This window comes from Euleptes europaea, chromosome 6 (genome assembly GCF_029931775.1).
Source record: "Euleptes europaea isolate rEulEur1 chromosome 6, rEulEur1.hap1, whole genome shotgun sequence".
Classification (NCBI taxonomy): Eukaryota; Metazoa; Chordata; class Lepidosauria; order Squamata; family Sphaerodactylidae; genus Euleptes; species Euleptes europaea.
This window is the reverse complement of record NC_079317.1, coordinates 60,170,889-60,192,289: the sequence shown is the minus strand read 5'-3', so window position 1 is coordinate 60,192,289 and position 21,401 is coordinate 60,170,889. Positions and strand designations below refer to the sequence as shown.

General features: G+C 43.1%; 1 protein-coding gene across 3 annotated transcripts in view; it reads right to left on the bottom strand.

Annotated features, from left to right (window-relative positions):
• AMBRA1 (autophagy and beclin 1 regulator 1) overlaps positions 1-21,401 on the bottom strand; it is a 190,111-nt gene that overhangs the window by 7,526 nt on the left and 161,184 nt on the right. For all 3 annotated transcript variants that reach the window (XM_056851046.1, XM_056851047.1, XM_056851048.1), the window contains 2 exons: positions 14,057-14,149; positions 13,289-13,482 (listed from right to left, as the gene is read on the bottom strand). In XM_056851046.1, coding sequence (XP_056707024.1) covers positions 13,289-13,482; positions 14,057-14,149 — 287 coding nt within the window. The remainder of the gene's footprint in view (positions 1-13,288; positions 13,483-14,056; positions 14,150-21,401) is intronic.

Genomic DNA, 21,401 nt, shown 5'->3' with positions numbered 1-21,401 from the left:
TTTCAGCAGATATGTCACATGTTTTTCCAAAGGACACGGATATCATATCAATATATCTAATTCTCAACATGGCCCCATCTGCGGTTATTTAAATCTAGAGATCAGAGCTATGAAAGACAAGATAGATCTTTCTACAAAGCTGAGACATGCCCCAGGTTTGCAGAGGAACCTGAAATCTGGGGGGCGGTTAAAAAAAAACTTAAATAAAAGAAGCAATAAGAAATGGATGCCCTCAGTGGCCACTGCTAGGCAACCACTACAGTATTGCCAGCCTTCAGGCCTTAGTTTTTGTCAGTAAAAGGCAGGGGGAAGGCCCTTTCCAGGGCTGTTTTGGACTCTGAGGCAGGATCCATCAGGGCCAGGGCCAGCAGCAACCACAGGGTTGCTACATGACTTGCATAACCTACCCAGGACTGGCTACTAGCTTCTGTTCAACCTCAACCACCTCACAAAATGCCCCTCTGTGAGTTCAGACTAGGATCTGGGAGACTTAGGTTTGAATCCCCACTTGGCTGTGGAAGTTCACTGGGGGACCTTGGACCAGTCACACTCTCAGCCTAACCTACCTCACAGGGTTGAGAGGGTAAAATGGTGGCGAGGAGAACAATGTAAGCTGTTCTGTGTCCCTGCTGTGGAGAAGGCAGGGTATAAATAAAGTAAATAAAGAGGGTCCCCTGCATGTAACTGTTATAAGGGTAAAGCATCCTCTTTTCAGCATAAAGGGGAAAAGGTACAGTGTGTGATCTGATATCTGCATGTCAGGATCCCTTGCCACATTAGTATGCTGTTCAGCTCATGAGTTAACAGTGGTCAGTGCAAGTCCCTGGGAGGAGGAAATCCTCACACCCATAGGAACACCTAGCTTGGATCTAAACTCATGTGTGTTGGACTATATTGTGCAATATTTTATATTTTTATATATTGTTGAGGTATACCATGATATTTTTTGCCCTGTCAGCCCTGTCAGCCCTGTGAGCAAGGCCCTGTGATCAAGGCCTAATTCCCTCTTGCACCCCCAAATCTCTCCAAACTGGAGGAATGGGCATTAAAATGGCAAATGGGATTCAATGTGAGCAAGTGTAAAGTGATGCATATTGGGGGGGGGGGGGGAAATCCCAACTTCATATATACACTGATGGGATCTGTGCTGGCAACGACAGACCAAGAAAGGGATCTTGGGGTGGCAGCGGATAGCTCAATGAAGATATCAGTGTGCAGCTGCTGTGAAAAAGGCAAATTCCATGCTGGCCATAATTATAACAGAAATAAAGAATAAAACTGCAGCTTTCATACTGCCCTTGTACAAATCTATGGTGAGACTACACTTGGAATAATGTGTACAGTTCTGGTCACCACACCTAAAAAAGGATACCACAGAGCTTGAAAAGGTGCAGAAAAGAGCAACCAAAATGACTGGGGGGCTAGAGCAACTGCCCTATGAGGAGTAGTTAAAACACTTAGGGTTGTTTACTCTAGAAAGAAGGCAGTTAAGGGGAGATATGATAGAGGTCTATAAAATTATGCACGGTATGAAACGAGTGGGCAGGGAGAAGCTTTTCTCCCTCTCTCATAATACTAGAACGCGGGTCATCTGCTGAAGCTGAACAGACAAAAGGAAGTATTTCTTCACATAATGCATAGTTAAATTGTGGAACTCCCTGCTCCAGGATGTGGTGACGGCTGCCAACTTGAAAGGCTTTAAGAGGGGAGTGAGTGGACATGTTCATGGAGGATAGGGCTATCCATGGCTACTAGTCAAAATGAATACTAGTCATGATGCATACCTATTCTGTCCCATATCAGAGGAGCATGCCTATTATCTTAGGTACTGTGGAACACAGGCAGGATGCTGCTGCAGTCGTCTTGCTTGTGGGCTTCCTAGAGGCACCTGGTTGGCCACTGTGTGAACAGACTGTTGGAGTTGATGGACCTTGGCCTGATCCAGCATGGCTTTTCTTAAGTTCTAATGAACAGCAGTACTCTCTGATGAGATCATGTGGTCTGAATCAAGGATATGCACGGAATGTTTTTGACCACTGGAATGTTATCAGTCAGGAGAAGGAGAGGTGATCATTTGGAAAAGAACAAAGTATCTGGGTCCTGAATTTGAACATTTATTAAAATGGGATAAAAGAAAGCAGCTCCTATGCTGATACCAGCGAATGGAAGTTGGGACTGAGTCTCATATATACATACAATTTTTAGACAGGTGGGCACCATATGGTATCTAAGCCATAGCTTTATAAATTTATCTGTAATCACGATGGTATAAACAGATGAAATACCAACTTGCATATGGTCCATTGCTCAGGAGATATTTACCAATGAAATTCTCTCACAAGGAACCCCTGCATGTAAAGGAAGTATTCCAAGACATGGAGGCAGTGTATGCAGGTCATTGGCAAGTTCTGTTGGGTTCTATTATGTGACTGGACAACAAACCCTAGAGCATGCTAAATATTCTACATTGGAATAAGGATCAGAAGTGCATTTCAGAGAAATATGCTTACTATTACTGACCTCCTCTCTGAGGAATCTCTTATAAGCCCCTGAGGAATCTACTAAAAATTAGGTCCCTGGTGATTGATTTTTGTTTGTTTGCTACTGTAGGACAGAGCTACTGTCAGGAAAGAGTTAACTGAACCTTGTGCGAGCATTGTTTCTCATAAAAGTAACACAAGTAGAAACTACAGGAATATTATATCTTTGATTTGTCTAAGATGATTTATTGCTCCATGTTGAACTTCCTCTCCTCCCTCTAAGTTTTATCCTTTTTCTTATAGCTTTTAAATGTAATACTTCCTTCAAAAAGGAAGGAGGACTAGGCATGAGCTACACTGGTGCAATATTTTATAGTAAATTTCCAGGGAGGTCTAAATTCCTGGAGGGTGGCCTCCTAACCTAGATCTCTCAGTGGACGATACAAAAATGTGTGTGATGTCCTTTTATAGTGCACGTGACCCAAGTTTGAGCAATATCCATACTGATCTCCTCGGTACCAGGCTGTCATAGTTTTTATTTTGGTTACTCAGCATTAGGCACATTATCCATCTAACACCATACTACAAAGAAAACATAATGTTTATTTTTTGTTTTATATACATTTTAATATTGTGGATTGAAGGTACAATCACCTCTGGAAGCAGAATTAATTTCAATGTATAAAATTCTGTCCAGAACGGGTATTGGATAATTTCCCCAAAATTAAAAACTCACTGTAAAGTTTAATGAAAGGTAAGAAAAAGTTATATAGATGCTTTGTACTGATAATGATTGTGAAGCATTTTATTTTCCCTGCTTTTTTTTAACAATACTTTATAAAAAAATCTTGTGTGCCTATCTATATTAGAACATTTTATACCCAGAGATCTATAAACGTTTAAAATTTCTTCCATTATAGGTTGGGCAGAAGATTAATAATCATAAAATGGTAAGGAAATGTCCATCAGCATACAGTTCCTTCTTAAATTCAGAAGCCTAATCCTTTGAGTCAATTGTTTTCTAGCTACCACAACAAGGAAGGCTGGACATGGACATCCACTGCAAGATCTGTTAGAGAAGGAAAACTGGAGCTTGCCAGGTGACATTTGGGAAAGAACAAAGTATCTGAGTCCTGAATTTGAACATTTATTAAAGTGGGACAGGGCTGTGATAAAAGGAAGCAGCTCCTATGCTGATACCAGTGAATGGAAGTTGGGACTGAGGGGCTGTGGCTCAGTGGTAGAGCATCTGCTTGGCATGCAGAAGATCCCAGGTTCAATCCCCGGCATCTCCAGTTAAAGGGACTAGGCAAGTAGGTGATGTGAAAGACGTCCGCCTGAGACCCTGGAGATCTGTTGCCAGTCTGAGTAGACAATACTGACTTTGATGGACCAAGGGTCTGGTTCAGTATAAGGCAGCTTCATGTGTTCTTGTGTTCACTGCAGATAGATAATCCTCATTTGATCTTCTAGGACAATTTGATAGAGATATGACTAGCTAGGGAAAGCAGATGTTCCAACATACAAAGACTGAATTCAAGCTTGCTAAGGAACCAATTCAAGAGGTGAAAGGACTGGACAGTATGTGAGTGCATGTAACATGGAGGAAAAAGCAGCTGCTATCTGTTCACTGTAGCTGCCCCTACTTCAGAAATCATCTCAAAGAAGAACCTGCGTGGTGTAGTGGTTAAGAGTGGTGGTTTGGAGCGGTGGACTCTGATCTGGAGAACTGGGTTTGATTCCCCACTCCTCCACATGAGCGGCGGAGACTAATCTGAGAACTGGGCTGGTTTCCCCACTCCTCCACATGAAGCCAGCTGGGTGACCTTGGGCGAGTCACAGCTCTTAGAGCTCTCTCAGCCCCACCCACCTCACAGGGTGTCTGTTGTGGGGAGGGGAAGGGGATTGTAAGATGGTCTGATTCTCCCTTAAGTGGTAGAGAAAGTTGGAATATAAAAACCAACTCTTCTTCTTCTTAAACATTTGAACTGCTTTGCCATTTGTTCTAGGAGGATGTCACTCAGAGGGTGGGCTCACCAGGGCTTTCAAACAGCCCAAAGCCAGCATCTCAATGAGTGCAATTAATATATTCAAGGACATATGTACAATGTGTGAAAGTTACACAGCCTTTATTGAAGTTCTAAACGAGTTAACATTCTCTATGCAGAGAAAGAGAACAGTAGTCCAGCAGCTCACTGAAGACTAACAAAGTTTATTCCAGCATAAGCTTTCATGACACTGTTTTATTTCATTGCTATAGGTAACACAGTTACTAGGGTTGCCAGCTCTGAGTTGGGAAAGTACTGGATATTTGGGGGTAGAGCCTGGAGAAGAGCCTGGGTTGGAACCTGGGGAGGGACCTCAGCAAGATCGAAAGCCATTCAGCCCTCCTCCAAAGCAGCCATTTTCTCCAGGGGAACTAATATCTGTAATCTCGAGATTAGTTATAATTCTGGGAGATATCCAGGCTCCACCTGGTGGTTGGCAACCCTAACCTTTGCCTATCTGGAATATTCTCTATGCAGACAGGCTCTCCTACATTACTTCCTTTCATAGGCTGAAACTTCAGTGTGCCACTAATTCCAATTCACTTTACTCCATTTGGAAGAGTTAAGCACTGGATACAAATTCAAAATTTATCTGCCTTGAAAATAACCACATTTTAGTGTGTGTTCGACCATACATTCTTGTGGTTGTTATTGTGTATAATCAGGAAGACAGGAATTATTTTCCTTCCAAAATTATCTTTTTACAAGTGGAGGAGAGGGGCGGGAGAGAATCCCATCCTTTTCCGCCCCTCTCCCTTACAGGGCTGCCCACTCTCCAGGTCCCCCGCTCACCAGCCAGCCCACCAACTTGCAGTGCCACCTCTTCCACCTGCCTGACTCCTGCAACAGGCAGCAGCTCCCACTCTCCCTTCTTCCCCACTGCCTCCTACATGTCACCCACCCAAGCCAGGTCAGCCCTCCACTAGCTGCCTCCACCGCAAGGAGGGTAGATGAAATGTTGGGCCCACGCCCCATCCGGAGGCCTGTGTCCTCACTCTGGAGTCATCCCAAGTCCACCTGGTGCAGGGGAAACCAACCCCATACCAGTAAGTACATGGCCAGATGGGCAAAGACTACATTGTCTGCACTTGCACAAATAACTCTTCACTGTTTGGGATTTTTTACCACCCCCACTTTCCAATCTAAGAAAAAGGTACGGGATTTTTTCCCTGCAACCCAGGGTGTCCTGCCAAGTTTGTCAAAAGATCTTCCTTCTTCGCACATGGCCCTAATCTGTGGGATTAACATTCTCCATCTAGGGCCATGTTCATAATTAGACACTGCATGAACTCAATTAATAGAACACCATTAGCCTGGAGAACAGCAGAAGCAAGTTCTGAAAATATCCAGGTTAGCTATTTGGTTTGGAATGTATATATGAATCCAAAAGGTATAACTCAAATGGATGAATATATGATGCTCCCCAGAGAGGGACATCCAGCAATAATAGACCTTCCAGCCCTACGAAGGCAGCATGTCCATTTGTGTGGCTTTGGACTATGTCAGCTACAAACAGCAAAGTCATGGGGAAAACCCCAGGCATTAATGTGACAGTTTTCACTGTCTCCCTTTGCAATTCTGGCTTACCTGGGAGTCTGATCTGAAAATGAAAATTGGTTTATTTTAAATACAAATGCTTTGTGGCTTTCCAAGGATGAGTCACACTATAAGGTTCCTCACGCTGTTCTGCCAGCTCCTCCCTACTTGTATTCTGGCATCTACATAACTTGACGAAGACAGACAAATGCTAAGCCTTATAAACACAATCCAGCCACATTTAAACCCTTTTGAATTCCACTTGTTTAAATGGTTGAGTTAAACATGTATTTAATTTTTTTCCACTGAAAACCGTGGGGCCTGAAAATGCTCATCTTTGCACAGATCAAACCCTGTATCTTTTAGAAGCTGTAGCAGAAGACATTTGAGTCTATTGTTCAAACATCTCTTTGCGCCATTCTCACAGCCTTTTGGCCAAGCTTATATTTATTTCTTTGATTTATGCAAGCTTCACAAGCAACAAAGTACACAAGACAGCAATTAACTGACAGAAAAGGAAACATCTGCACTAGAGGGATTTACTTTTAATATGTTTACTCACATTGTAATCATCCTTCCAAAGAAGGAGCAGAGGCTCTCAGAAACACAGAATGCGAAAAGCTTTGCATAGGGGGAAATGAGTTGCATTTACTGGCATACACTGAGCTCAGATTAATTTTTGAGATAATATTTTGTGTCTTTCCGCAAGAAACTAACATCTGCAAGTTGAGCTCTGTGCTGAGCCTACTCTGGCACAGAGGAAAGCACATTTTAAGAGTAAACTCTATGCCTTCTGTAACAAACAATTCTTCTCTTTGGCCTCATTCTGAAGCAGTTGCTTAATATTTCCTAAAGTAATATCTGTTTTATTATCCTGCTGAGTGCCACCAATAGTACACTGTCTTGTAACCATTTACATCAACAAAGCTCTTTACAAATACTAATCAATCCTCATAGACTCCTGGGGAAATACTGTAGGAAACCTTTATTCCCAATGTACAGGAAAATCCAATCATTTCATACTGAGCTAGAAAAAGATATGGGATATTCATTTAGGAATTCCTGAATCCCAACCATGTGATCTGACTGACAAAGAACATGGTTGTTGTTTTTATAGAGCTCCCTGTGGCTCACCATGTAATTGCCTTGGTTCTTCCAAACTTTCACTGAGCATTCTTGGGCCCTTTTCAGCCTTCTTCCAAGAAAGCTTGACAAGAACAAGAACAGGGGATCTTGCCTGGCCCCAACCCCCTTCACTGATCCCCATCTTTCCCCCAAACTCACCCTCTCAAGGAGAAGCAGGGACACAAGCATGGAGGGCTGATCTGGAGGACCTGTGACAGCAGCAAGACCTTATCTTTAAGGTCCAAACACTGCTAGTTTATTCTGAGCACACTTACATCGCTAGTAGGCCACATGGCACAAGAGGCTTTGGAGGCTCCATTTCTCAGGCTCCCCAGAAGACACTAGTCTGGCTGCTGCTGCATTCCTCCCTTGTCAGTTAAGTGTTGGGTATGTGATAGGGTAGGACTGCCTAGCAATGGCACTAGCACCGCAGCAAGCAACTGCTGCACTTGCTCACCGTTTTCTAGACTTCAGGAGTAAGTATTTGACTTCTCACCCCCAGCTTGGAATTTTGTAACAATTTCTATTCTTATCATGGCAGAAACTCCAGAGAGAGAACCATTTCACACATTACTCACATGTAAAGTCAGGTTTGTCAAAGAGTGTAAATGTTTATAAACATGCATGTATCACAATTATACTTTACATTCATGTTTCCTAGATGAACACCTAATTTTAAATCTAAAAATGTAATGTGTGAGGTGCCCATTAGTGTGGTCCAATGGACATACTTCAGAGCAACAAAATGTCGATTAAAAATCTTGCCTTCTGATTCTAAAGGTGACCATAAATATAATTTTGTGACCAAGCAAGAAGGGTACCCCATCCATAACGTATCCCACAATACATCAATATTTGCACTACAGTTTTCACACCAAATCTTCTCTCTCATCCGCACAGCATAGGGTTTTGTGTGGTTGGTCTGGACTAGGGATGCACGAATGTTGCCATGAACATGTTCTACAGCGAAACTGATCATATCTGAGGTGTTGCTCAGATGCAGGTCTATCACCTGATCTGTTCAGTTCAGATGCCGCAACCACAAATGCTTGCTGAACTGATTTGCACCAGATTTTCATCAAACTATGCATGCACAAAGACACTGCCAATTCAGAGTGACTTGTGGCCCATTATCATCATGGGGGTAGATTAGAAACCCACTCTAGGAGTTGTTTTAGGGGAAGCCGAAACACCGCAAAGTTAGAGACATGAAACCTCTGATCTCTAACTGCTGTTTCAGATGGGAGTGAATTAGAAGCTTGCTCCTTGCTGAACTGAGAGTGGGTTTCTAACCCATTCCCACAACCAAAAGCAGAATATTTAAGGAAGGATAAAACAAAGTGAAGTTAGAGATCGAAAGGCTCTGTTAAGCAGGCATTCACACTGTGTGAACATGCACATTCAAAAAGCCAATTACGCTGTGTAGTTAGGAAGGAATATAGTTATGCAACCCGTCAAACACCAATGAAAAACTAATGATCTACTGAACTGATCATCAAAAAAACCAGTTCCCTTTTTGCAACTGGCAAACAGGATGTGAGCCAAACCAACAGGTGTTCAAGCATCTCTAGGCTGGACAGAAGTCCTGTCCTTCCCTTCCTACATCTTGTCCTACCTTTTCTGCGTCATTATCAGAGTTTTTCTCTTTTACATTTATTTTTAGCAGTGAATATGAGCCATTAAATCCCATACACCTCTTTATGTAGACACCTTGTTAATTTTGCCTGCTAATTTCTTTTGGCAGAAGCTAAACCACGATTTTGGAACCTGGCCACTTGACAATTTATCTCAAGGTTCTGCGGCTCCTTTTTCAAGTGTAATTAGGCAACATTAATGTTTTTGTTGATCTTACAATTTTGGGGGAAAGGAGCATATGAAGATTCAAGAGGAGCAAAAGTGAAATGGAAGTCAACAAGAATGGTGGAGGAAAGGCTAGAGCAGATTTTAAAATGTAAGGCCAAGGGTGGTTTTAGCAGTACCTGATTTGTGCTTATATTGCCAAGCAAATTGTCTGAATGGGATACTAGAATTGGAGAAATGATACTTCAGAAGAAGCTCTAAGCACATTAAAGCAATTATTTTGTAACTCCAGCAATGGTGTTACTGTGGATGTCATTAAAGAAGACCATTACTGAGAGAAGAAAATTTAAAACTGAACAAATTGCTGGGAATTTGGGATAAATTTAAAAATTATGCCCAGATTAGTCTCCCATAGTTTCAGATGCTTTTGATCCACAGCCGAATAAGAATTGAAGTCATTGATTATTTAAGACATGGGAATACTTGCGACAATTATTCAGCGCACTCCTAAGCAGGGTTTTAAGCCAATGGACTTCAGTGGATTTGTAACAGTGTATCTCTGTTTAGGACTGCACTAATAGTAACTGGATATTTAATGGGAATAAGGCCACCCCCTTTTCAAGTATTTTCAAAGCAGGTTTAAGAGGAATTAAGATTGTAAAAATTCAGTATAAAGGAGCTGTCCCAGTTTGAACTAGGGGTGTGCATTTGGCAAAACCAAACCAAACCTCCCCCCGAAAAATACCTTATCAGTATTTTGCGGGGGTGGGGGTGGGGTTCTCCTCCTAAAATGGCGGTGATTTAAAGGGAGCCAAAAAGCGAATCCTGAATAATGCTGAATTTTCCAGCATTTTGGGGCGGGCACTTCAGCCCTGCCGCCATTAAAAAAGACAGGGGGGAATCCCCTCTCCACCTCCTTTCCTCCCTCTCCTCTGCACTTACCTGCTGGCCAGCCAGGCCAGCGCAGAACTCTGCAGCTCCCGTTTGGGTCTCAGAGGCAGCAGGCGGCACAGAGATGAACGCTGGGCTTGGCTGAGGCCAGCATTCAGCTCTGCGCTGCTACCTCCGAACTCCATGTGGGTCTGGGAGGCAGCAGCAGTTCAGAAGCGATGGGGAATTTTTCAGGTTCAGGTTTAGTAGACCTGAAATATTGTGGGGAAAGCCAGAATCCCTCCCCCCATACCGGTATGGGGATTGGGCTTTTACGTGTGTGTTTTTTAAAATTGGGTCTATTAAACCCAAACCTGAAAAATACCGAAAAAAGCTGGTGAATACCCCTAATTTGAACATTGGATGTTTGAAAAATCAACTCACTTTCACAATTATATTAGCCCCTATTTGAAAATAAGGAACAAACATAAAGAATGAGACTTCCAACTAGTACATGAACATATTTGTAAGAGAAGGAATATATAGTATGCTCAATGCTGAGAGAAAATGGCTATAAAATTCAGCGGTATTTAACTCTGTAAACCAGATTCCCTAAAGTTTTGGAAACAGAAATCACAGATGTCGGAAGTACGATTTTAAGCATTGTTGCTGGATTTATAAAGGAAAAAAGACAATTCTGTGTGTAGGATTAGAAAATTTTTGGTAATTCGTATGTTGGTAAACTGCAAGATTGGTTTAGGCCAATTACTGGGAAAAAAGGAATAACACTTCATTGCTGAAGGAGTCATTATAGGATTTAGCTGTTTTAGGTAAAATAAATAACTAAAATTGCATATTCTTTAACACAATTTAAGGTATTTTGTTCTCTTTGCATCATTTCAAGTTTTTCTTTCACTTCCTTTTCTTGTATATAGAATTATCAATAAATATATTTTTTAAAGGAATGCAAACAAAAAGCTACTGTGGACACACTCTTCAAGTTGATCTCTTTTAGTTAAAAAACACACACAACAATCCAGATAACAGAAACATATACAGACTCCAGATTTCTACCCCTCTCCTCTCTCTCCCCCATACCTACAGTTAATTCTACTAATGCATTACCTAGTCAAAATACTTTTAACAATGAAACCAATTAAATCAAAAGTCTGCAGATATACCACACCATTAAGAATAAAGTACTGGCAGTTAGTTGGCTGACCACCACTGACCAGATGGCATCTGACCAGAAGCTCTATTCTTGTCAGCAGCAGTCTCCCCAAATGTAAAAGAGGAGGAAACAAACAGGTTACAGCTTTCAAACTTCAACCTTGACTAATTATTCTCAGGAAAGGTGCAGATCGTGTGGCTGTTAAATTTTTACATTGGGGCCCCCACTAATGCCCAGAATGCTCAATTCTGTAGAGAGGAAGACATTTTCTCTTGGAAGTATCAATATCTATTCAATATGCAGCCAAATACTGCATTTCCTGGTACCCCTATAAAACCTGCTGCCTCAGTTAATTCTTAAACAAAAACCAGAAGGGAGGACTATCATCACACGGCAGCCTCTGATTTTATGATCATTGTGAACAGTCTTGACATTTCTAAACACTTCAGGCTTTGCTTGGAGCAAAATGTGAACTGGTTCTTGAGATGAACAGACAAGGCTCTATGACCTCATATGTTCATCTGTAAAGTGTATTGCTAGGGAACATAACATTTTCAGAGCCTAGCACCTACAGAAAGGCATTGCAGCAACACTCTGAAGATTTACTTTACCATGGTAACAATCTGATTTGCTGGTAAATCATTTTATTTCCTCTGTGTGCAGACTGGTACATCTTCTGATACTGGGGTGGAACCTACACAATCGTACTACTCTACTGATCATAGTATGAAGCCTTCATCTAGCCTAAGGAGCTTTCCTCCAACTTAATTTAAGTGGCTTTTCCTCCAACAGATGAGCTACTTAAGTAGGAAGAAGACTCCATGCACTGATCAGTGGAGTGGTAGGATGGGGTAGCATCCATCCCAATCTCTTCATTGACATGGCACAATGGAAACATTTGGCTTCCAACATAAATTCTAGTACATCTGACAGAGTCTTTAGAATCCCAGCTTTAAATATGAAAAAGAAAACAAGTTTCCAACCCTCAGAGTTTCACAGAAACTTCTAAAAGCTGAAGGCTTAGAGAGGATGGACCTTAGGGGTTGCTAGCTCTGGGTTGGGAAATACCTGGAGATTTAGGGGGTGGAGCCTGAGAAGGGCGGGGTTTGGGGAGGGAAGCAACCTCAGCAGGATATAATGTCATAGAGTCCACCCTCCAAAGCAGCCATTTTCTACAGGGGAACTGATCTTGGTCATCTGGAGAGCAACTGAAAGAGTGGAAGATCTCCAGGTGGCACCTGGAGGTTGGCACCCCTAGCGGACATTCTAAGTGCCAATAAGAAAAGCTGCTTTCCTCTTCACAGCTGTCCCATCTATCCTAGAGCCCCAATTACTGCACTATTCTGACAGAGTAATATATCACCATCTCAAAAAGTCCCACATTGCTAAAGCGGAACAAGATGTGCAGTTATCAATTATATGGATTAGATGAAAAATAATATTAGACAGCCTTCGCATACATTAGTGTAATCTGCAGCTGTATTGAAAAATTTACAACATGTGGCCAGGTATATCCCTACAGTGTCTGAGCAGTCCTAATCAAACCAGACTTCAGAATCTCAAGATGCTTTCTTTTGTGATGCTTTTTTCCTTTGTGTACTGTACCCCAAGGCTTAAACAAAAGAACCATTAACAAAGGGAATCAGGGCAGGGTGCCTGCCTACCTCGGGATCTAACGATAAAAAAATCTATTCAGATATGTGGAGAGGTCAGATCATCTGCTGGCATTAACTCAACAGCAGAGAGAATGTCAGGCACCAAACTGTCTTTGACTGGTAAGCGATGTTCCTGCAGAGTTGACAATTTAGGAAAGCCACACTTTCAGGGGGACTGGAGGGTGAAAGATGCTCTTGTAACCACTATAAAGGGCATATTGTGCAGTTGGAAAAAGGTCCCACCCATAGCCATTTGCCTTCTGACTGAGGAAAGACCAGTGACCTGAGGCCATGTAATGATTTCCGAAGAATGTGTTAGAGGCAGACATTTCTAAATCAAGAAGGGAAAGTGTTACACGTACAGCACGCAGAAGCAAAGTAAAAAACCAAGAGAACCTACTGGGAAACAGTTACAAAGTTCCTTGACTTTTAAAGTATGACAGCTTGCAAGAAGGTCGTAACTAAAGACAGTAATTTGAAATAATGTGAGATAATGCAGCATCTGTATGCAGCTATGTCCTGCCTGTAAGAATCCTGGTGATTCCAGTGTAGGTTCCAGGATAGATTTTGGGGTGTCAAGAGCCATTCCGTCTCAGCGCTTACCGTCTGCAGTCCCTGAGGCAGCACCTCCTGGCTCCTGAACTTCCCTCTCAGTTTGTGTCTCTGCATTTTGCAGCTGAGGAGTCAGGGTCTGGGTGCCCTGTGATGTGACAGAGGTGGTCGGGTTACGTGGCTGCAGGCCTATGGCATTCATTAGGCCCATGTCCCTGTCTGTCCTCCATGTGACTCGGCTAGTTCTGAAGCAACAGAAAGGGAGAAAATTACATCTAAGTGTTAAGAGGCAAGGCCACCACACTCTCCGTGTCCCTGGAAACAAGCTGATTTTGTTATTCTTTATTTTTCTATCTTTATATTTGATTTTGAGTAAAGAGATTAGGACTACTCTTACAGCTACTGTCCCCGAGATCATCATTGCCATAATTGCTTTAAGTCGTAACTAGTCCATTATTTTCACAGCACTTCCTTCACCATCATTTGTTTTAGTTTCATGTAATGTTTTTCGTACACAGAGCCACATATGGCTCCCAAAGGGGAATTACTGACAGCTGGAAGGGCCATTGTTGACGGATGTATTGCAACCTGCACTACTGGCTTGACCAAATATAACTACAGTTATCACGCCAGCTGTTGCTAACCAAGTTTGGAAGGGGGGGATTTTAAATACTCAGAGCTTCTGTCAAAAGAGAAAATGAGGGAAACACAATCACTGCTCAAGGCCATCCCTTGTAAACTCAAGAGGAATAAATGCACAAAGGCATGTACTTGCATCCCTGACTGGTTGCCTCTACACGAATCCTCCAAGGAGCTTACCCAGGCCGCTCAGCGCTCCTACTGTTGGAATGCACAGTGAAGACGGTCTCATTCAGCTGGTCCCAGTAATACTCAACTCCAGAGTTTAAGGCCCTGAAATACAAAAGAGAGGGAGAATGATATTAAGTAGTGTATATATCAACAAAAGTACAGTGTCCAGATCACACAAAGTGATGGTATCACTTTACTCTGCTCTAGTTAGACCTCACTTGTCTTCAGTTTTGGCCACCACAGTTTAAGAAGGATGTAGTCAAGCTGGAACGTGTCCAGAGAAGGGCAATGAAGATGATGAGGGATCTGGAGGCCAAGTCCTATGAGGAAAGGTTGAAGGAGATGAGTACGTTTAGCCTGGAGAGGAGAGGATTGAGAGGTGATATGATAGCCATCTTTGAATATTTAAATGGCTGCCATATAGAGGATGGCTAGGAATTGTTTTCTGATGCCCCAGAAGGTCATACCAGAAGCAACAGGTTGAAATTAAATCAAAAGAATTTTTGGCTAAACATTAGGAAGAACTTCCTGACAGTTAGCATGGTTCCTCAGTGGAACAGGCTTCCTCAGGAGGTGGTGGGCTCTCCTTCTTTAGAGGTTTTTAAGCAGATGCTAGATGGCCATCTGAGAGCAATGCTGATTCTGTGAACTTAGGAAGATCATGAGAGGCAGGGCAGGAAGGGATGAGTCAGTGATTCTACTTAAGGCCTTGGCAGGCAGTTCTGCCCATAGTTATACCTATTGGATTACCTATTACACCAAATCCTCCTTTGCCCAGTAACAAGTGCCAAAGCCTGCTGCAGGTATTGCCAGTTCTTGAGCTGTATGACCAAGCCCATCCCTACAAGAGAGATTTTGTTTTGGCACACTTTTAAGCTTTTAAAAAATACAGGGCCCACCCAAATGACACTATCCTTTACAAACTCCAGCTCCCAGGTGACCAAATTACTGCAGAACCAGCACAAAAATAAATAATTGTAATTTTTTTTATTTATGTACGTTATTTATTGTCCGCCTTTCTCACTGACACTCAGTGTAAGTCAATGTAATCCATAGGATGTGACATCTTATCGCACTGAACCAGGAGTGATCTGGACAACTCTGCATTACAATTGCATACCCCTTATGTACACTTTTTCTGTATCTATATCTGCACTTATATGTACATGCAGATGTGTGAGAGGCAAACTTTACTGTAGCATGCCATGCCACATGGCAGTTTGTTTGGAAGAGTCTACCACCTTTCAAGTTCAATTTTACTGCATATGGCCACAGGCTGTTACAAGAAATAACACAACAGAAAACACTGTGAACCCAGATAACAATCATTTGATAAAAGTTACATTATTATAACAAATAAACACTTGGGAGGTAAATTTCTCTAAACCACCAAATCTTAACAGGGAGCTGAATATATATAATTGTTAAAAATTTAACATCCAAATTTATCTGTGGTTTAGCTAAAAGGTACAAGCAGCCACACCTCTCCGAACTTAAAAACATATGGGGGAAACTCAGAAATGAGAACTCAAACCCTTCGTCATTATAGACCCTCAATCTTTGGAAGACTGCCTAAATGGAATTAAGGTTTGTGAATAGGACCTCCTACTTCACATCAACCTCTGAATCTCCCACCTTTCAGCAGATGGCTCACAGGTGGGGAAGAAAGTGGGAAATATTCACTCCCACAAATTCCTTCCATTAGCTAGTGTTAAGATCCAACCCATTATTTAGAAGGGTTCATAAGACATGGAGAATTCTATTTAGCTAATGCAGTGCTAGCAACAATCCCTAAGCAACAGTTCATTGCCACATAAAACTGAAAAAAATTCTTTTGTCACCAAAACACAGACAATAGGAGAGGGAAAGATGTATATGGTAGGAGTATAGTGCCTCTGAGTGATATTGAAAATACAATTGTTTGCTACTTGTACTTGTAGTCAACCTAGCCCAGAAATGTTGGAAAGATCTACATGAGACCAGTTAGGTCTTTGCACATGACACTTCTTATGTCAGACAAGAAAGTGATACACATGCCTACACTCTCCTAGCTCTGCAGGTGCCTTTGAACTTGTTCAGGCACAAGACAAGAGGCACATTTTCAGAGAGCTTTGACATGTGGGATATAGGACACTCAGTAACCATGGTACTTTCCTACTTATAACAGCCAACTCAGATTTCCTAAAGGTGCATCACCCTATCGTTTCCGGATACTTGCTGCAAAAAACAGGGCTGCATTTACCTGTAACTGTTGTTTGAGTGGTCACCGGTGCAGGCACACATGGGTACCGCACATGTGCAGACCTGCTGCGGAGAGGATTTTTTGAAGCTCAAAACACCTAGAGGCATACTGTCCTCCTCCCCCACGGTTTCCCATCTTTCCCAGAGTGACATAAAGGTGGTGGAGCACCCATCCTTCACTTCCTCTGCTTCCACTGGACTGAGGTAAGCTTCTCAGGTTATGTAAAGAGATCACAGCAGGGCAGGAGGGAGGGTTGTGTGATTGCCCAGGTGACCACTTGATGAACAACAGTAATAGGTAAGTGCAATCCTGTTTTCATCATCATGATACCTGTGCAGTCCCACATGGGAGATTAGTGAGTTGATTTATCAGTCTCTGGAAGGTGGGTGTGAGCTCTCAGTTGAACAGTGCTTGCAAGACCGCTCTTCCCACCGACATGTCTCTCATGGTATCTACGTCCACCAGGTAGTGTCTTGCAAAGGTGCAGGAGGAGTCTTGCAGATGGAATCAACAAAGAAACCACAGCGAAAAGCAGCTGATGGATAATACTGTCAGAGTGATGTCTTGGTTTAGGTGGAACCTGGATGTTACTTTGGGTGGGAACTGTGGAGAAGCACAGAGGACTACCCTAGTGTCATATATTTTCAGGAAGTGAGAGTCGTGTCTCAGTGCCTGAAGTTCGCTACATGTCTGGCTGCTGTTACTGCAACCAGAAAAACGGTTTTCATGGTTAGCAGAAGAATTTGGCAGGTGGCCATTAGTTCCAATGGATTACTTGTAAATTGTGAGAGCATGGGAGCATGAGGGTTCACTGAGGGACCGGAGTCTCAAATGGAGGAAATTTTCAGTAATCCCTTGACTAAAAATCTGGATTCCCTTTGCACAAATAGGGGCTTCCCATCAACCTGACCAGGAAAACATGCTATAGCTGCTAGATGGATTTGAATGGAGGTGGATGACAGGCCTCCTCTCTGACTAGGTTTAGGAGGTACTCAAAAACCTTCTCTATTGGGCAATAGACTGGGTCTCAAACCTGCTCTGTGGCCCACGTACAGAAACATTTCCATTTGGCTGTATAGGAACTCCAGCTGGAAGGTTTTCTGGCTTCAATCAGAACCTCTTTGAAGGGTTCAGAAAAATGTCTGTTGGTTATTGATTGAGCCATGCTATTAAATGTAGGCTGCCAATCCCCGGATATAGGAATAGGCCCTGTAGGAGGAGGGTAGGTTCCTGTGGGAGTGCAGTAGCAGCTGAGGGACACGGTTGGAGTGTTGGGAACCACAATTGCTTAGGCCAGAAGAGAACTATCAGGATGGCAGACATGTGTTCTTGTCTCATTTTGTAAAGGATTCTGGGAATCAGTGACAACAGGGGAGAAGCGTATAGCAGGACCCTTGTCCACTGGATTTGAAATGTGTCTCCCAGCAAGTGTGGATCTCATACATCTTGGGAACTGAAGTATTTGCATTTCCTGTGTCAACTGGTGGCAAATAACTCTATTGTGGGCATTCCTCAGGAGTGGAAAATCGCGGCCACAAATCCCCACTTGAGTCCTGATTCGTGAGGTGCTAAAGAATCACGACTGAAAAAATCCACTAGTTGGTTGCTGACCCAGCTGTATGAATAGGTAGAATGGTAGTGTGGTTGGAGACTGCCCATTTCCAGGTTAGGGTGGATATGTGGCATAGCAAGTGAGAGCATGAGCTGCCCTGTTTATGTAGAACACAGTCATCAGATTGTCTGTGGCTATTTAGATGCTTTTGCTGGAAACCTGTGAGTGAAAGGCCAAAAGGCCATAGTGCATGGCTTTCAGCTCTAGCACAATGATTTCAAGCAGTGCTTCTGGGAGGAACATGGTCTTCTGACTGACACCTTCCCAGGCTGACAGGGAGGCATCTGTAGTTAGCACAGTCTGTGGTATGGGAGGATGGAAAGGGACCCCTATGAGGAGATTGTCAGTTAGGGTCCATCATTGTAGGGACCATATCACAAGTCTTGGGATGCTTAGTTTTTTGGATTGGTGGTGATGGAGGGGGTTGCGAGCTCGGACGAACCACAACTGGAGTGGGTACATGCATAGCCTTGCATGAGGCAACATTGATTTGTGAAGGCTATAAACCCTGGTAAATTTTGGATTAGAATACCAGGTTGAAAGCATGACTTCTGGCAGTGCGGTATATTCAGCCTGATTGCCAGGATTCTTGCTGGTGGTAGGAAGGCTTCGGCTAGAGTGGAGTCTAGATGGGTGCCTATGAAGGGTACTCTTTCCATGGGTTCTAGACTGGATTTCTTTGCACTGACCTGCAGATTTGATGCTTGGAATACCTGTAGAGTAAGGTGTAAGCCTGAGTTTTGGTGTGGAATTGGCTACAATCAGCCAATCATGGAGGTATGGGTATATTTTGCACCCCCATTTCCTTAGGTATGCTACTGCTAACACGACTACCTTGGTGAACACCCTGGGCGATGTAGCAAGCCCGAATGGAAGGACCATATATCGGAACTGGCAGGAACCGCACTGAAAGCGGAGGTACTTGTGATGGTCTGGCCTTATCCTGATGTGGACACATGCTTCTAGTAAGTCCAGTATTACAAACTAAACCCTCTGGCGTGACAGAGGAAGGACATCTGGAACTTATAAGTTTTTGAATTTTTTTGTTGACAGGAACTTGTTTAGGCTTCTCAGATCTAGGATGGGTCTCACTCCTCCCTCTTTTTCCTGACCAGAAGGTATCCAGAGTAGAACTCTGAGTGTTGATCTTTTGTGGGCACTTCCTTGATTGCATTCTTGCTGAACAGGGTGTCAACTTCTGCAAAATGCTCTGCAGAGGAGATGGGAGGGTGGGAGGACAGGGGAGCGCAGGTTGGAAGAGAGGCAAATTCTATGGCCTACTCTGACAGCACGATGCTGAGTACCCATTGGTCTTAGGAAATGTCCTGCCTGGTGAGTCAGTTGGGACTCTGTTGGTATATGAGCCTGGTGCAGGCTGTGATTGGCAAAAACCCTATTTGGTAGGTTGGGATTTGGGTATCTAAGATCTGGCATTGCCTCTCTGAGTAGGGAGTCTCCTCCTCCGCTGGATAGGGGGTTGACTGGCAGGTGTGTAGGAATCCTGCGGGAATATGGAGGGTGAGGCATTAGGTGACCTCTTCCTCTGGATGTAGAGTAGAAAGGCCTGACCATCTGGAACTGTTCAAAGACCCCAAAGGCTGATTGTTAAAGTTCTAGGGGCTTGACAGGACTTGTAATGGCAGAAAGGTGGGATATATATACTATAAATAAATACATTCTGTAAATTAATAGGGATCTTAGCAGTCCCTGAGATAACTTTTGGGGCACAGCACAGGGAAGTTGAGAGCAAGGGAGCTGTGCAATCCATTTGCTTCCTTTAATTTGACTGGGGTAAAACTTAAGGTAGGTTCTCTACTCTCTCAACGCCCTTCCCCAAGCCCTACTAACTAGTAACCACCCCATCTTGGGCCTGCCCTAATCCTCCCCATAGTCACTCAGAACTGTGGCCTCTCTAATGGCTGACCTACAGTGCTTAGAGACCTGCAGATAACTCTTCTTTAGAGGTATGTCCTTCCCTCAATTTCTTGAACATTTCCTTTTTCTCACTTAGCTCATCATGGAGTTCTCTGTTCATCCACCTTGGCTTCTTGGATTCCCTATCATGCTTCTGTCTTGTAATACAGATGGCTTGAGCTTGCAAGAGCTCTTGTTTTAGCAGAGCCCACTCTTTACTTGCTCCTTTCCTTTCCAGCATTCTTGCCCATGGAATGACTCTTATCATATCTCTGAACATTTAATATCTATAGGAAGCCACTGGGAGGGGTCATCAGGAGGTTTGGGCTGCAGTATCACCAATATGCAGATGATACTCAGCTCTAGCTTTCTTTTCCAACAAATTGCAAGGATGCTACTGATATGTGGAACTGATGCATGGAGCCAGTAATGGGATGGATGAGGGTGAACAAGCTGAAACTTAATCATGACAAGACAGAGGTTCTGTAGGTTAGTAGAAAGGCAGACCAGGGACGTGAGATCTTTCCTATCTTGAATGGAGTTATACTTCCCTAGAAGAGCCAGGTTCGTAGCTTGGGATTGCTGCTTGTCACAGCGTTCACCTTAGAAAACCAGGTGTCTGTGGTGGCTTGGAATGCTTTTGCCTAGCTTCAGCTGACGCATCTGCTGCACCTGTTCCTAGGTCAGTCAAATCTAGTCATAGTGATCCACGCCTTAGCTACATCAAGACTGGACTATTGCAATGCGCTATACTTGGGGCTACCCTTGAAAAGTGTTCAGAAGCTGCAGTGGAATACTGTGGCTAGACTGCTGGTCGGGCCAATTATCAGGAGCATGTGATCCTGATACAACAGCAATTACACTGGCTACTGACCTGCTCCCGAGCCCAATTCAAGGTGTTAGTTTTGTCCTTTAAAGCCCTACATGGCTTGGAACTGGGGTATCTGAAGGACTGTCTTCTCCTATATGTTCCTGCCCAGGAATTAAGATCACAGGGAGAGGCTCTCCAGACTGTCCCATCAATCAAAGAAACTCAGCTGGTAGGCAAACTAGAGAGGGCCTTTTTGGGGACAGCCCCAAATTATGAAAAAAACTTGTCAGGGAAGTGCACTTTTAATCTGGAGGAAGCAGCTGAAGACAGCTTTACTTAGGTCTGCATTTGACTATGTTAGTTTTTACTTATTGGAAGTCCTAATTGAGATTTTCAGTTGTGGCCTTTAATGTGTTTTTTAAAATTGTTGCTTTATTTACATTGTAAGCCACCTTGAATTCTTCAAGGTAGAAAGGTGGCTAAATAAATGGTTTAAATAAATAAATAAGGTGAAGCCACAGCATTTCAATGCACAGGGAAACAGATGTATATGTGATATTATCACTTGACAATCTACACACTGTTTGCACACTTTTTCCTAACCAGGAAGAAATACATACTCTTTGCCACCATCAGGTACAGATCTTAATATTCTTATAATGCAGAAGTAGCATTTGCAATGAATTTCAGAATGACAATTCCTCAGCTAAAAATGGTGAACGCCCCAAACAACTAGGTGAGCAGGCCTTTCTGAAAACTTTAATCCCTCATTATG